The 18,296-nt window shown below is 39.8% G+C and overlaps 1 protein-coding gene across 1 annotated transcript in view; it reads right to left on the bottom strand.

Moving 5' to 3' along the window:
• The window catches only part of LOC146473810 (hemicentin-2-like), a 163,549-nt gene that overhangs the window by 134,920 nt on the left and 10,333 nt on the right, over positions 1–18,296 (bottom strand). The window contains exon 6 of the mRNA XM_085117672.1: positions 12,300–12,935. Coding sequence (XP_084973798.1) covers positions 12,300–12,935 — 636 coding nt within the window. The remainder of the gene's footprint in view (positions 1–12,299; positions 12,936–18,296) is intronic.

Below are 18,296 nucleotides of genomic sequence, written 5' to 3'. Positions count from 1 at the left end.
TCAAGAAAGTCTAGTGGCTAAGACTGCTTCTTGCCGGGTGATTCTTGTTTTCCTTATTAAAGAATGCTAAGTTTTTCCTTAAGTATAAGCCAGCATAAGTTCGACTTGCCAAGTCGGATAATGCGACAGTGATTCGGCGTTACAGCAAACGCCGTTCTAAACACGCGCTGAACTCAATTCATAAATCATGCAAATTACAAAATAATTGATTCAAATGTGATGGACTGCGCAAAAGTCACAAAAATACCGACTCCCCCATCTGCCAAACGCTATTTACCCCCTGACGAGCATGCGCTGTACAAAGACAATTTCGCGACCAGAAATGGCGAGTTATCGAAAGTCATTGCTGACATCGCACAGCGTGATGGAAATGTGTTTTTGGTGTTTCATGAACACTAAATATAAATGATTGAAATGCGAATTGCCTATTTGCAATAAATGCTCAGTGTTTGAGTGTTTTTTTTTTTTTTTTCTATTTTTCGCAATTAATTGCCAAAGAAAAGCCCGATGAGCACTGTATTTCGGCATTTCGCTAGCAAGTCCTAGCAGTAACTAGCCGCACATCGAGTGAATAGGGACCTTACGAATGCAAGACGGTGACGCCAACGCAAACGTCATTTGAAAGTATAACTTTATTTCATTTGTGCTACTTCGCGATTATTTTAACTCATTCAACTTGTATACACAAACGACAAACTAGCCAGGAACCAAATTGGTAAGAGAACCTTGAATTTGGTCATTTCACGTTGTTGTTTTGCAGAGGACGACAAAGAAATGTACCAAAATTTAAAACGCACGTGCAGAGCGATTGTTTTTGCTCATTAAGCTTTTTGTGTTGTGGCGTTGTCGTCGCCGTCGCGCCGTGGTGTTTTCGTAAAGGCTGGTTTCCATATGATCGCAGATCGCAATAAGGTCTGCGATCATATGGAAACCAGCCTTAAGGTCCCTAATAGCACGGGGACACGTGCTTATTCCCGTGTTTCACGAAGTGCAACTTGAGAATTAGGGTCTACGCAGGTTCGACGTTTGCTACCACACTGGAATTAAGTCGACTCTTTGTCGAACCTATTTTTAATAAATTCGACGCGACTTAGATTCGACGTTTGCCCTAGGCCTTACTTCTCTTAATTGTGCCTTGTCGTTTCTCTTTCCATGGAGATGGACTAGGAACAACAGAAGCATATCGAGGAGTTCGCTACGTGGAAGAAAGAGGCAAAGGCAGCACAGGATAAAGTAAGCGTGCTTTGTCTTTATTCAAAGCCGTTTTGCTTGTTTGTAAAACTGAATTCGCGTTCGATTGACCGTATTCCGGGGTAAGAATAAAGTGAATAGCCCCGCTGGGAAGCTTGAAATTCGAAATGCTGTTTGAAACATTAACATTTTTTCTCCGACGAAAATTTAGTGCAGCTGTACAATTAGCAAAAGACCTCTTCTGTATCGGGGCTATCAGTGTGATGGTTTCCCTTGAAACTTTGATGTTCTTAAAACTAGCTCTTTACTACTTAAGTAACATTTTCATTTTAATGTTTATTTCTAGAACATCAAATTTCAATAGAAAACTAATTATACAGCAAATTGTTTATGTCAAGAGACTAACGGCTGATAGTTGTCCCTCGGAAATTTTATGTTTTGTTTTTTTTGTTGTTGTTGCTGTTTTTTTAAGAACATCATTTGTCAGACCGATAGTTATTATTATAGTCCCAATTAGACAGAACCACTCTATTGCTTTTAATTATTGTTCAATACTTAGTTTCGTCCGCACGAAAGCCACTGAGACTGCCATTTCTAATTTACAGCTCACCGATTTGACCTTTTAGGCGAATAGTTGAAATGATAAAACGAATGAGCAACGTACAGGATGGAAATGCAATGAAAGCAACCTCAGTGTTATATATCCTATCCGTATAGGCGTATGGTCGACGATCATTTTCGACCTCACACCTGCCGAACTAATATCAAGCAGTTTACTATACTCTTTAGAGGGCCAAAAATATGGAATGCTTTGCCATTACCAATTACGTCTTTCCCTAGTCCATCCACCTTCAAAAGATAGCTTCTTGATTTCCTCAGTTAATTGTATGAAACGTTCGACTCTGTTATGTCTTTATAGTCTTACCACCGTATTTTAAAAAAATTTAAATACAATGTCTTTACTAGTCTTACATTCCTAATTTATCTCCGAGGAGACCTCTCAGTATAAGCCCGGGGGTTTTTTGAGGTCTCCTCGCCACTTCTTACTTCTTCTTAAATTACTATTATTATTCACTGTAAACTTATGTAACATCCTAGTCTAGTATTGACTGTAATTTTTTACGAATGTATGTCGTGGTGAATAAAATTTAAAAAAAAAATTTAAAAAATCTGACTCAGTTCGGGTGTAATGGACACACCAATCGAATTAAACTTGTTTTTTTTTTGTAACTAAACTCGCTCCAAGGCGGAGCTGGTCCCGAGGGTGTCCGTCTTTTATAGACTGTTTGCAGTCCCCTATTTCCCCGTGGGATTTTCGAGACTCGTATGCTTCGATCGAACTTCCGCCATCTTGATTTGTAACAGCGAGCGCAACCTGGGGAGAGTGTCTAAACTTTTTCAAACCAAGATAGCGGCAGTTTCATCGAAGCGTGCGAATCTCGAAAATGCCACGGAAAATAGGGGACTGCACATGAACACTCTAGTCCGCCTTAGGAACAGTACACTGCATTTCGTCTTCCATTTGTAGTTCAGAGAGGACATCATCACCTTGAACCGCAAACACCGTGAAGAGGTCAAACGACTGGAACAGGCTGTAAATGAAGCTAAAGTGAGTTCTAGTCACTACACTGTGTAATTCATGATTAAATCATCTATTATATCAAGGAGGATCCCTTCGGTTCACGGCTTATTTTGTAACCTTTCTAAAACCTAAAACATTAAATTTCGCTACCCTTTCGCGTACAAGGAGGGTGAAAAGGGATCCTTTTAGGGCATAACCTCTCCGTGTAGTTCATCCGACCTGTATGAAGTATTCCCGGACTGTAACTCACCAGAGAGTAACCGGTGCTGGCCTAGGCCGGAATCGTCCTGTCAAATTCGTCAAGAAACTCGATTCATAGACCAAAAGTTAGATCCATGTTAAAATAAAGAAGTATGTTTCTTCTTTCCAGCTTTATTGGTCAATTAATCAATTAATTAATTAATTAATTTAATAAGCTAATTAATTGATCAACTATAAATATGAAAAAAAGAAATTTGGAAAGAAAGACCAAAAGGGTTAGCGCGAACGGGATATGATACCCATGCGAGGCGCAACCCTAACCTAAGAAAAATCAAGTAAATTTACAAATGAGAACACTAATAAAACACGAAGATTACGAACGGTGGCACGAGCAGTCACGGGAGAGGAACTACAATAGGTGCAACGCATGTCTATGTCAAAAGTGGTATCTAATAAGGTAAAATAGGTAGCACGTAGAAAATTCTTTGAAATACTTAGACTGGAAAATTTGTCAGGAGAGGCAAGATGGCAGATAGTATTCCAGCGTTTTACAGTTCTGTTGAAAAACGAGGCCTGAAAAGTAGTGGTTCTGCGGAAAGTTCTTAACAAGATGTTAAACAACAGAAATCTCATTTCAGGAGAAAGGTGAACAGCCGAGAAACGCCATCAATTCAATCATACAAAACCTGGAGGCAAAAATCGTGGATTTGGAAAATCGCACGCGCCAGCCGTCCGTAGAGTCGGCGAAACAAGTTGCCAAGTTAAGAACCAGGCTCCATGAGTCGGAAAGTGCGCTCCGAGAAGCCGAGAAGCAAATTGACGAACTGGAAACTAAAAGGGAATCGTGGAGAGAAGAGGTAGGGAGCTCGAGCCAATATAACTACTCCAGCGCTACAGCGGAATTTCACGTGAACCCGTTAATGGGAACGCCTTGTTTTACAACTATTTCACATGGCCTTAACAGAATCTGTCTTTAGTTTCTAAAGAAACTGTGGTGCTGCGTCGGTGGGAAATAGAAAGGAATGGTTTTATCAACAGAGTTGATAATTAAAGGTAAATTGGCCGCCATAAAGGCATTCGAGTGCTGAAGGTTGGAGCGTTAGCCCTTCGTGAGAGCGAATCCGAAAAACCCGTTGCTAACCAACGATCTCCTTTTAGAGGTCCAAAGTGCCCATTTCTTCATTTATTGTTTAATATGTATTCGATGACTAGTTATAAGGATATAATCATGCTACCTTCCTTTATTGCCCTCTCTCTGTGTCTCCTTCATTCTTGTAGGCTACCATAATTCGATAAGTTAGCCTTGGCCCTGAAGAAGACTAGCTATACTTGTTTAAATATTCGGCCCCCTATTTAACTGAGCTGCCCTTTGTCCCAGTGTCAGCCTTCCAATAAGTTTGGTTTATTGATAAGTGTTTTTAGTAGACTGTTCACAGTCCCCTATTCTTCCGTGGGAGCTTCGAGACTCGTACGCTTCGATCGAACTCCCGCCTTCTGGGTTTGTAACGGCGAAAGCAACCTGCGGAGAGTGTTTAATCTACCGAGTGGAACCCTAATCAGGGCACAACCGTACGTTGAGTGGTGGAGGAGGCCTCCCCACTCCCGCTCCCCTCAGTAGTATAGACACTCTCCCCAGGTTGCACCCGCCGTTACAAACCAACATGGCGGGAGTTCGATTGAAGCAAACGAGTCTCGAAAATCCCACGGAAAAATAGGGGACAGTGAACAGTCTATGTTTTTAGTGACGTCTGACGGGCGCATCTCGACAACAGAAGATATGGCAAGAAAAAAAAATTCGAACAGTGTGTTTCTGCGTTGTTTGGTCCTATCCATTCAAAAGCTTCACAATTCCTCACTAACTCGTTAACACGAGAAATTTTTAGTAACCTGTCGGGCAAGGCGAGTCATACATAGAATCTTGGCCATTAAAGGACTATGTCAGCTGCGGCACATGCGCAGTAGAGTCCGGTTGGGGGTAATTTGCATTCAACTCGTCGCGGCATTTTTTTTTTTTTTTTTTGGCTTTTCCGCCATTGCAAACGCTTTCAAAAATATCGCAAACAGCTTTTCTTATTACTAAAGAACGTTTGTAACTAAAAATTAACCTAATTTTCCGAAGATGAACGCGATTCAAACAGATGAAAACAGCTTCCTGAACTCTCCGGCGGTATTTGAAAAAGTTAGGCAAACGATTTCAAACTGCGCATGCGCCTGGAGTGACATAGTCCTTTAACCCTCTAACCCTAATGTCAAAGAACAAGATCTCCTGTCTTGTACCGATACGTTCTTATAAAGGTACCGGGGAGAAGTTATTAAAATATCAAGAAACTTCACCTTTGGTGATCATATCCCTAATTCTCATTATATCGGGTTAAATAAACATTCATATTACAAGGAGAAATTTGATGCTGATCACCGTTAGGGCTTAAAAGGTTAATGATTTATAGTGCACCTTCGCTATGGGTTATTTCATAAAAAAAAAATCGTGTTATTTGCTAAGCATCTTACAGCAGCACTGATTTCTTTCGCAGGTCGCGTTTTTACAAGAAATTGTTCGGCGCGAGTGCGAGGAACGGCTGGAGCTGACCGATGCTTTGGGTGAAGCGCGGACTCAACTCTTAGCGCTTCAGCGTGCTTCCGGTACCTCGCTATCACGAAGTAGCAGTCTCAACTCGTCAGGTTCTGGCAGCATTAACCGGGGAAGTGCACAGGGACTGGCCTCCAATGGACTCGGCAACAGTGCTGGGTCCCAGGCTACTTCTTGCTCGGTTGGCTTTGACGGAGGCGTGGGTCATAGGCCTGGGTCGGGTGCACGTGATAATGGGAGGTCATCTCGTACAGGGAGCGTGGACGATAGTCGACAGAGAATAGCTGCTGCTGTTCGGTGATCTGGTTCAAAGAGTCGATTGGCTGGAAATTTCAGTAGCTGACAAAGTTTATATATCTTCATGTCCACCGATCTGGAGACAAGTCAAGCCACTCAACGATATATCGCGTGATGCCACACTACGTTAGGTGATGCAAGTCAGCGAGGAAGAGCTTAGAAGTTCTAAGCATTACCGAAACTTGAATGAATAGCGCCTGTTCTTGCAAAGAGAGAGGTTCTGTCTCGCAGAAACTAGTAGTGATGAGTCTTCCAAATAATGCCAAGGGCTTGCCTTGTGGGCAATTTGTTATGAAATACTTCAGGATATTTGAAGCCGCATTATTAATAGCTTAATTTTCTATACTTATCCTGACTAACCTAAAATCGTGACACCGATAACAAACGCGATATGAAACGGTTATTTTAACACAAATATTTCAACGCTCAAACAAGGCCACCCATCGTATGTCACAGGATAGAATCGAACAAATCTGGCTCTTACGTGACTGCTGAGGGAATTTTTCACAATGCCTCTTTTAACTTTGTTTCCTTGGAAAACCTAAAAATAGGGAAAAATACCACGTAGATCAACAGAATAAACACAGCTACAAGAAAACAAATGTCAAAAAAATGTTATCTCAAGAACTTTTTAGATACAGGCGATAATATGGAATGGGGCAGATCATATGAAGAATTCGAAATGAAAAAATAACAATAACAATAATAATAAATTTTCACATTTTAGTGTATGAAAATATTTCCTTTGTTTTTCAACGCAGATTGAATATAAATTTTTTCTTTTTATAATAATAATAATAATAATAATAATAATTATAATAATAATAATAATAATAATAATAATTATAATAATAATAATAATAATCGTGCAAAAAAATGAAAAATAATACAAGAGTATAAGAGATCCTTGTAGATTTTGACATATGAGGAGCACTAGTATGGCTATTTCCCCACTTTATCAGATCTGTTAATCTCTCCAGCTGATAATTCGCCAGACAGCCATTTGGTTTATTTCCTTTTCTATTTCCCTATTTCCTATTGGCTTATAATATCAAACCAGGAAAACGCGTTTGAATTTCAAGCAATGTATTTAGTTGTTTCTTGGAGCAAAGGATTACCTAGATCACGGAGTTAGATTTAAGTTAACTTATTCACCTTTACAGCATTGTCTTCCATGCAGTAGTTAAATGTTGTTCCATCTAAGGAAAGTTTTAACTTGAAGCTGGTGACCCAAGACCTTCCAGTTGCTCCTTGTGTCGCCACTGCACAAACAGAACGCACTGCACCCATATCAACTTGAAGGTAATCTGTTCTGTCATTTTCAGTGTTTGGACACCATGCATCTGCAACTCCCCTCCGTCCATTCAGTCGGCCGTAGTATGGCTGATAATTACTGCCAAAGGATGAGCTTGCCGTAATTCTGTCATCCGGTATCGTGTTGATGTCCGCGACGCCCACAGGCTGACATGCTGGAAAACAAAAATGACAGCAATCTGCAGTTCACTTTGAACATCATTTATTATAACATTCTGTGAAAGGGAAGGGATTAATCCCACTCAATGGTAACAAATGTGGATTGTTTTAAAGGCTGTGCTTTGACTTTTGCGAGTTTTAATTTGCTCTGTCGTGCATCCGTTAAGAAATGCAATTAATTTTTGTGTCTTATTTCTAGTAGTTTAAATATTTATCTTTAGACCATCAGACCTCACTTGATGAGTTACAAACATAACTGTTACAACTCACAAAAAAAATCAATTGTATTCATAGGAGGTTTACACCTACGATACCATAGTCTCGCTCCTGTTTGGTTACAAGAGAGAATTTGGTTGCGTAAAGTAAATAGGCGAAAATCTAGAAACAGTACGTGGCTGACTTTAATTGGAAGAAAAAACTGCAGCCTGGATCATGGAGCTAGGATAGGCGCGCCTTCTAGCGGGTTCTTAGTGGACACGCTAAATGACGCATCCAAGGGGTAGCACTAATCTGTGGAACTGCAGACCGCGGAACCGCGGAACCTGCGGAACCTGCGGAACCTAGAGAAATAACTAGTTTTTTTTCTTTTGCAACTTACATAACAGGTATAAGGTTACAGCTGATTCCATTGCTGTGTATAAACCCGGATTTTATTTATTTTTTAACATGATTTGACCAAGAGAAAATGAGATTTTCTCCTGATTCGACGGTCATGATTCGACCGAGAGGTTACCAAGCTCAACGATGAACTCGCAAAATCACGAAGGTTCTGCACGAAGACCCCCACGAAGACTTGAGGTGGCGGGTGATTTATCACCAATATTTGTACGGGAGCTCGATAAATAAAACAGCCAAATGAATGTTCTTTTTACGAGTACCGCATTTGTTTCAAAAATCCATAGATTGTATCGGCAACGTGGCGGGGTGAACCGAAAGAGAAGAAAAGGACGGCAATAACACTTGCGTGGTATATTAGCCATAAAACGACAGTATGTTGCCCTCAAGAATTCATATCTCTGTTTGGCAATCATTCTCAGCTGAAGTTCAGAAAAGCAAAACAATAAGCTTGGGACGTTTGGCAACCAGCCATTTCATATACCAGCATATACTAGAAGGCGTGAAACCAGTCTTGGAATTCATCTATATAGAGTTCCGGCTTGCTCCTTATCATCGCCTCTAAAACTTTGTTTTCTCTATCTGTTCCAATACCAGGCAAAGAAACGTTTATGCTAGCATATACTGTTCAAGATATTGTTCATGAAACCAAACATAAACAAAACAAACACGAGCTTACAAGACAAGATTCTTTGCCGTCCTTTTCTTCTCTTTCGGTTCACCTCGCCACGTTGCCTATACAGTCTACGGATTTTTGAAACAAATGCGGTACTCGTAAAAAGAAGATTCGCTGTTTCCTTTATCGAGCTCCCGTACAAATATCACAGTGGCTATTCGTACGGCGCCCGTACGGCGACTTGTATTTGCTATTCGTACGGGAGTCAGAAGATTTCATGTGCGAGTTTATGTAGCTCGGAAAAAGTTTGGAGTGTCGCGAGTGGCTCGTTCGCTTAGTGAACAGAAAGTACGCGAACTTAACTGGCTCAGAGAAAGGGCACTCACTGGATTCGCTTAATCCTTCTCAAGGTAAAAATGATAATTTGGATAAGCGAGAATCAGGAATTACAGAAAAATCCTATGAAATCTTCGGACTCCCGTACGAATAGCAAATACAAGTCGCTTGGTGATAAATCACCCGCCACCTCAAGTCTTCGTGCAGAACCTTCGCGACTTTGTGAGTTCAATCGATTAGCTTGGTAACCTCTCGGTCGAATCATGACCGTCGAATAATTTTCTCTTGGTCGAATCATGTTAAAAAATAAATAAAATCCGGGTTTATAGACAGCAATGAAATCAGTTGTAACCTTATACCTGGTATGTAAGTTGCAATAGAAAAAAAACTAGTTATTTCTCTAGGTTCCGCAGGTTCCGCAGGTTCCGCGGTTTCGCGGTCTGCAGTTCCGCAGATTAGTGCTACCCGCATCCAAGTTTAACGGTACGCAACATTACCAGGTGTGCTATTTCCTTCCTCTCTTCTTTTTTTAATAGAAATGATGATGACAAGAGAGAAACGGCGTTTTTTTCTTCTTTTTGTAAAGTATAAACTTCAAAAACAAAGTTTTACGGTGTTCAATTTTCCTATTTTAGATTGTATGTGAACATGTATATTTATATATCTGTTAAAAAAAACTGATATTTATAAATAAATATCAGTTTTCAATGTCAAGGCCTTAGTTCTCAACGAGAATGGAAGGCATTACCTTCCACCATCTATCATTAGATTCTCCAGCTACATTTGAAGTGTCCGCGCGATGCGGCTACTAGTTTGTTTTTACAGGCCTGTTTGTCGTGGTTGGTATCTGCATAATCTTGGTTCTATGGCACATAACTCCAACTCAAATGACCCCACTCACCTGACGGGTACCTCACGGTTCAGTGGTACAGCTTTGCAACCAATAATTCAGTTGGAAGGTCATGGTCTCGATTCCCTTCGTGAACACAGTATGTTTGAATTATCTTATTACCTAAAGCTAATTTCGTACCATTGACTTGGACGCTTGACTAATTGTTCATGGTTTTCCGTTCAACTTCAACTTTCCCACTGTCGAACGCATGTTAACACTCGCTTCAGGTTGGCGGGTCAGAAGCGTGTGTGGAATCACATGCATGAAATGTTTTCTTTCTATCCAAGTCGATTTTGTGTGGTCATGAGCCTGAACAGCGATGTGCTTTCGACGCACTACATTTTCATGTAAAAGTACCACGAAATGTCCCTACCGGTGATATTCACAGATGCCTCTAAAAGGCGTGTGATGTGTTTGTAAATAATTCGATAAGGAATTTCTTAAATAACTTTAAAGAATATGAACAACATGTCATGTGGAAAAACGAATACGCAAAAGGATTGGAACTGTTTGTATAGAGTAATGTTTGCTAAAAAGTATAATATCTTAGAATTGGACTCTTCCGTACCTTTTTCTACTGTCAATCTCATAGCAGAAAAAGCCTTAAAAAAATCCTTCGACGAAGCAACACAAATGTATATCCCCGAATCCTCTCCTACAGAATTCCAAATTTTCAGTGTTCCATCCACACCGGCTTCTGATCTCCTAACAGGCAACTCCCCGCTTTCCTTCGTCCACGTGACTTTTGGCTGTGGGTCCCCTGTAGCCTGACAGCGGACTGTAATATTCTGCATTCTTTCCACGTCGAGCTGTGAGGGCGGTCGGACTGTGAACTGAGGTACCTCCACAACATTGAGCTGTATAACGGCAAAATCTTCTCCTAAGGGATTTGTCGCCTTACATTTGTACAAACCCGAATCTTTCTTCTGAGCATTAATCACTGATAGCTGTCTATCTTTAACTCTTACAGCACTAGTTTGAGCAATGTTGTCGTGCACCTTAGCCCACGTGATCACTGCTGGAGGAAAACTGGTCACGTGACACACTGGTAAGGTGACGTTCTTGCCCTTTTCAACGTAAAATGGACCAAACGACAGAGAAACCTTAGGTCTACCTGCATTAAAGGAAATAAAAGAAAGGATGTTCAGAAGGATGAAGTGGCCTTCAAATCACAAGTATATGGTTTGCGAAAGAAATCGTACCCATTGTATTGCGAACAGTAGACAGATGCTTTTCGCCACTGATGAGAGTATTGGAAGCCTGGTGACGAGTAATGTAATGTACTAGGCTCGTATGCGACAAGCGTCGTGGATGCTGTTCCCTTCGTTCTGGGTACTGATAAAGGACGCTTTTGAGAGAAAGCTCCACAAAAGCACGTGGTAAATAACTGCTTTAGCCACGACTCACCTAGAGGATTAGTGGGTAAATTAAAGTATCCGAACGTCCATCGCAAGTTCATATATCGATTTCTGTCGAATCAGGACTTGTCTATATGGGAAAAAAATTGTCCCAAGGGGTTGGATTTAGTTTTGTTTTTCCTTTTATTTTATTTTATTTTTTTTTTAACTTTTGTTTTTTCACTTTTCTCGCTATATACTGAATTTTTTTATTTCTTCTTTCATTGCCATTTTTCCCTCTTGATCAAAGAAAGGCCATTGCAGTTATTTACGCAACTTAAACAGCTGCGATTAGAAAAAACATTGAGGCTTCGGAACAGGATTCCAACCCATGACTTTTACGATGCCAGTGCAGTGCTCTACCAACTGAATTATTCAAGACAACTAGGAGCTGGTCATATTGTGAATTCGTGATATAACCATGAAGGACGGATAAATGAATACGAATATATGAAACATATATTTGAACTGCAGGTGAAAGAAGAAAGACACTCGCAGTTACTTACGCAACTTAAGCAGTTGAGAAAAGAAAGCCAAAAAAAATCCCACGGGTATTTTTACGATTTCCCCAAATTGCGCGATAAAGGTAATTAGGAAAACCTTGAAAATGGAAGACACAAATAATCATTTTCTGCTACTTGTAAGACACTGTAGAAATTTCAGCTGTAGTACTTGAATTTCATAACCCACTTTTTTCCACAAACAATCCGGTTATCGGCAGCTCAATAGTCAAACTCCTAAACCTAAAGTGGTGCTCTTCCAATCAGAATTGAGAATTTCACCGGGCACTTGACCAATCAAGAGTGAGTAATTTCGCCTTGATAAAAAGAAAATTAAGAAAAACAATGCCTTCTGTGTTGACCAATCAGCATTTAGTAATTATTCTCTTTGTGTTGTAAAAGGTGAAATATCAGCGGAATCATTGCAGAACTAGATAAAAAAGGTATTTCTTTTTTTAATAATAATGAACCAACCAAACATTTCCTTACGCAACCAAAAGTTGCAGAGTTATGTAAAATGCTTACTTTGTACAACAAGACTGACCACCTTTTCTTTCCTTCCCAGTGCCATTCTGCGTAATTTGTACAGTTAAACTAATGCAGAAAACCTACTTTGTACAACAAGACTGGTAACCTCTTCTTTTCTTCCCAGAATATTTCGCGCCACACACTTGTATTTCCCAGCATCCTCAAGTCGCGCGTTGTCAATTTGCATCAGTCCTTCCGCAGTCATCTTTGTTCTAGTGGTTGGTAACACTCCATTCTCTCGGGACCAGGTGATTTGTGGAGTGGGATTTCCCGAGGCAGAGCACAGTAACGAAGCTGTGGTGCTTTCATTCACAGTCAACTGAGAAGAGGACAGTGTTATTTTTGGTACAGAAATTGACTCTCCTGGTTCACCTTTCATTCCTGGAATACCAGGTTCTCCAGTATCTCCTTTAATTCCTTTATCTCCTCTCATTCCTGGTGGACCCATAATTCCTTGTTTTCCGCTTCTACCGGGTGTTCCCATCATTCCTTGTGATCCTTTTCTCCCTCTCCTCCCTGGTGGTCCCGGTCGTCCTCGTGGACAAACGTTTCCACTGCTATGACAAATCTTTTTAAAGCTTGTGATTGCATCCTCCAAAACTTCTTTTAGGTTTGATGACTTATTAAAAGGCTTGCTGTTTGCAATACTCCTTGTAGACCTTTTCAGTTTCACTCCGATGGCAACCTCCCTCTTTACGGCATCTAAGACTTGAGATTTGTCTAAGGGAATCGAAAATCAGAGAGGCATAAACAAAGGGATAGTTTGTATAGTAGAACCAGCCGCCACTAAGCTATACTCCTGGCACAGTTATTCAAAGGCCATATAACGTTAACCCGTGGATAAGTCACTATCCGGCAGTTTTAATCTGTGCAAAGATTCCAGTATTTCCTTGTGTACAAGCGAATATGAACACTCTAACCACAACCTAGTTTGGGAGGTGTACGAAAACCTTGCACAACATTTAACGTGAAGTATATTTTAGACCCTGCAGAGTGTCTTATCCGCCGTATACGGAGGAAAACAGACAAAAAGCTTCCACAAATGAAAAATGTATTCAGATAAGCCTTTATCAATGCCTGAAAAGCAAACGCGTACAATTTTCACTGAGAGGCGAATTTTTTGGCCCGTGAGGAGAAGGTTTTACGAAAAGTTTTGTTAATAAGATTTTTTTTAGCTTAGATTGGGAGTGAACGAAAACTTTGGACAACATTTAACGTGAAGCATATTTTAGACCCTGCAGAGTGTCTTATCCGCCGTATACAGAGAAAAACAGACAAAAAGCTTCCATAAATGAAAAATGTATTCAGATAAGCCTTTAATTATGCCTGAAAACCAAACGCGTACAATTTTCACTGAGAGGCGAATTTTTTAACCAGTGAGGAGAAGGTTTTACGAAAGGTTTGGCGAAAAACTGTGGGAATACCAGGAATCAGTTAATAAGAATTTTTTTTAGCTTAAATTGGGAGTGAACGAAAACTGGACAACATTTAACGTGGAGTATATTTTAGACCCTGAAGAGTGCCTTATCCACGTTATACAGAGAAAAACCGTCAAAATTAGCTTCCCTAAATGAAAAATGTATTCAGATAAGCCTTAATTTAAATGCCGGAAAAGCGAACGCATACAATTTTTACTGAGAGGCGAATTTATTGACCCGTGAGGAGCACGTTTTACAAAAATCTCGCGAAAAACTGTGGGAATACCGGGAATCAGTTAATTGGAAATTTTTTTTTGTTTTTGTTTTTGTTTTTTTTTTTTCAGTACAAATTTACAAAACTTTAAAATTCTGTGGATTCCTAGAAGCGCTCAAATATTTCGGAGAAATTTTGCGTCTGTCCTCGAAGCCCAACTTCCTCGCTGTGAACTCTCGGTTTTCCATTGTTTAAGCTGTCTAGTCTTAATTAGAAGTTCTTCTTTGTTTACCATGTCATAAAGATTTGCTTCATTTAACTCAAACTAGAGTCGATCGAAGCTCTAAAGATGAACAAATCCATTTTCAAAATAGGCGCTGAACAACCGTCCATCAAATTAAACGATGGAAGGCCATTTGATAACCTGTGTTTTGATTCGCTTGAAAAAGTATCCGCTTAGTTATTGGCTAGTTTATTGAGCTAAGGGCTCTAATTTGTTTTCCTTGATTCTAGTCATAATCAACAATAACAAACAACAACTAAAGCAAATTACTAAAAATGTTTTCCCCTTTGTTTCCAGCTCGTTTTGTATCCTTTCAAAGAAAAGCTGCTGAATATCGATTGGTCAGTTCGGATGTTTTATTGCAGACTAACTTTAGAACAAACGAAGTTGTATTCAATGAATTTCCTAGCTGCTGTTGGTTTTAAGAAAACAGTAGCTGACTTTTTTTTTTCCGCGTTGGTAACGACATATTTGCTCCTTCGAAAACGCCTACAATTTGGCGTAGAAAAATGCGGGTTTTTTTTTCAGCTAAATCCAAATTTCTTGGGCAATTTATACCATCTGAAAAGATGTCCCCTCAAACAAACTGTTGGGTTTACTAAATGGATGTAACCTATCCGGGAAATGAGTTTCGTGTACTTCGCTTAAGCATAAAGCCAGCGACACACCTGACGATTTTATACGCCGATAAAGGCGAATTTGATCACAAAATACTTTCGCCACCGATTGGTGCGGACACACCTGGCGATTCTTTTCGTTGATCGCAGCGATATGACACTTCAAACTTGTTCCGGGGCTCCATCGAGGGGCGTTTTGAAAAGTCATGTGCTGAAAGCGCCCAACCTGATTGGTTGACTTTTCTAGCGATTTGCAGCGATAAGCGTAGGAAATCGCGGGAACGGGCACACTTGGCGAACGCCGGTTAATTTAATCACCGATAACTGACATGCCAGATATCAGCGATTTTATACGCCGATCTCCGCGATCAGCGAAAATCGCAATTGCTGCACCGAGTAATTTTCGCCGATCGCCTCGATCGGCAATTAATTAAGGTGTGTCGCCGGCTTAATGAGAAAACTGACCTTGAATTTCCTCTCCCTTTCCTTTCAACACAAATTTAACACACGCTGTTTGTACGTTGCATGTAATGAAAATGACCAACAAACCTGGCATGACTCTTTTTTCCAATTTAAAATAAGAGAGAATTCAGTGTTTACCATTTTAGGTGACCATTACTTAGTAACTTCACGCAGCGGGAAACATAATTGTTATTAATTCGTAATAAATTCGTAATAATAATAATAATAATAATAATAATAATAATAATAATTTGCGCAATTTTAAAAACAGAATAAGGAAGAATAACTTTATCTCGTCCTTTCATTGAATTCAGACGAGCAAAATACATATTTTTGCAACAATACCATATCACATTAATCCCGCCCCAGCCTCCCCTCCCCCCTCCCACCTCTCCAAACCACGACACTTCTTCTGTACTATTCATAGCCTCGAAAGATACAAGATGAACAATCGGTACAGGATCGATTTGATTGAAATGAATATTTACTCTTTGGTGTAACAAAAGGCTGTTCAGATTAAATGACTCTAAAATGCAAACAGAATGAAATTGGAAAATGTACATCTGAAAAATAATTGGAAATTCAAACGTTTCTCTCATTAATACCTTTCATTGAAGTTATATCAACCATTCCCTGTTGGATATGAGAAATGACTTCCTCGACAGCTACCAATCTTTGCTCGTGATCATTAAACTTTACCTCGATTCTAACGAATCCAGCAGAGTAAAGAAGGAAACAAAAAACAGAGAAAACTGTGCCGGGACTCACGGATAAACCGTGGCTTTTAGAAGACATCTTGTGAAAGAACTGATGATCGGAACGTGTTCTGCAAATATGTCCTGCTACGACTAGTTCTGAAACCCTGCACTAGTTATATACCTGATATTTCCTTTGCTAAATATCAGAATACACAGACATTTATCCCAAGGTTTCTGTGTATCAGTTTCAGCGACACGGAATTTGGATTGTCCCCGGAGAGTTGATTTTTTTTTTACCTGTTAGTAACACGTACAAGGTCTGGTGTGGTGTGGGGGATGTATTGCCCCTCTCATCGGAAGAGTTGAATGATTACCGATGATTACCTCTGTGAAGTTTGCAAAGGCGTCTGACAGAAAGGGCTTAAAATTGACATTCTTGAATTTGGAAAAACACGCTAGTTCTTGTAGCCTTTTAACCCTTTGTTAGGTCGCACAGTTAATACTTATTATCAAAAAAAGAAGCAATAGGTACCCCTCCCACTAGCAGAAGCCCATTCACACTGCCTCTCACCGACCCAGGGTCAAACTACTTCCTATTACCGTCATCTGTGCATCCTGTTTTTCTGACAGAACCACAGACCTGTCGTAACAAGAAAAATTTGATCATTAATTCCATTTACAACAGTGTCATCTGGTGGCTTCTATCTAACTGATTGACCCTTGCACATTGTTGTCTGTTTTGCTTTGTTTGTTTGTTTGTTTGTTTTCGTTTCTCCGTTGGGCTCCAGTCAGAATCGAGGTGATGTTCAACGATTGCAGCAAATTGACAAATGCTTTGTTTCGTACAATAAAATAAAATTACAATCCTTGGTGATAGTGAGATTTTATTCGCGGTTTATTTAAGAAACTATTCATATGATGGAATGTTATTTTCCAAAAGTATCGTAGTGTTTTCTCATAACTTGTACGCTACCAGATTTAAACTTCTACTGGTTCCTCAAGGACTAATCGCTTCTTATCGATTATGAGATGGTTAGAAGGAGAATTGAATACACTTTGTAGACCTCAAGTATAAACTCGTCATTAATTGGTACAAGAAGGGGCAAACTCCTCACACGTAAAGCATTTTCCTGACAGTTCTGATATGACTGCAATGTGATATCAATCTTTAAAAACATCGCTAATGACGATTTAATACGACTTCCATGAGGAAGTCACACGATATTTTATTTATAATACATAAAAAAAAAACCGAATACTAGTGGTATTTTCTTACAAGATGCAGTCACGATTCATAAGTAACAGCTTTAATTTGAGATCTTTCTGACAAAGGTTAAGAAATCATTCATCGGTTCGAGTTCTAAAGTCCAAGTCTCGTGGACTTTGTGAGGGTTCGTATGATCCTCGGAAATAATTGCATTCCGGTTAATAAGACTGACGTAGTTTTCAGTTATCTGACACAGGCATACTTGGAAAAAGGAAATCCGAGTGCTCCTGTTACGAGTCAAACATTATATATTTAGACCTTCGGATTACTAGTTCGTATGCTCTAACACTGAGCTGCATGGGACTCGTGGGTCGGAGCTAAAGTCATCGAGGCCGGTTATTGTTTGGTCAACTTTGAGAAATGAGAATATCTTCGGAAGACTTCGAGTAAACTCGGGAACACATTGTTGGTCGTCAGTGGTCTTCCAAAGACCTTGGTGATCATGTGGGATTTATGAGAAATGTCATGCCAACTAGAGTTTTTTACATGTACGCACATAATGCATGACGAACTTGAAAATGTTTTTTTTTTTTTTTTAACAAGAATTGGTCGTGGGTGTGGATAGTCTTCCGTATGTGTTTTGCTCGTTTCAAAGAGAGTGGAAAGTGGTGCGAGTGCTTATACAATGGTATTGAACTCGAGTTGACAGGAAACAAACAAATTGGACTTCCTTGGGTGCGCATAGTCCAGTCCTGGCTTCTCCACTCTCTGTCACGCAATACACTAATTTTTGTTTTTCGCCATTGCAAAAGCTTTCAAAAATATCACAAATATCGCAAGAAAAAGTTTCTGCAATTATTAAACGATATTACAGTCAAACCTGTATTAAGCGGACACCCTCGGGTCCGCTTAATACAGGTTTGGCTGCAGTTAACAAAAAAAATCCACTTAACCTTCCGAAGACGAACGCTATTCAAACAGATGAAAACAGCTTCCTGAACTCTTCGATGGTACTTAAAAAAATTGGGCCAACGATTTCAAAGTGTTTCTCATTAACGCGCGCATGCGCCTGGAGGGACATAGACCTTTATGGATTCATAGTGCGCCTTCTTTATGGGTTATTTTGTAAAAAAAATCTAGGTATCTTACAGCAGCACTGATTTCTTTCGCAGATCACATTTT

This window comes from Pavona decussata, unplaced genomic scaffold (assembly GCF_977016875.1).
Source record: "Pavona decussata unplaced genomic scaffold, jaPavDecu1.1 SCAFFOLD_92, whole genome shotgun sequence".
Classification (NCBI taxonomy): domain Eukaryota; kingdom Metazoa; phylum Cnidaria; class Anthozoa; order Scleractinia; family Agariciidae; genus Pavona; species Pavona decussata.
This window is presented reverse-complemented; position numbering and strand designations above follow the sequence as displayed.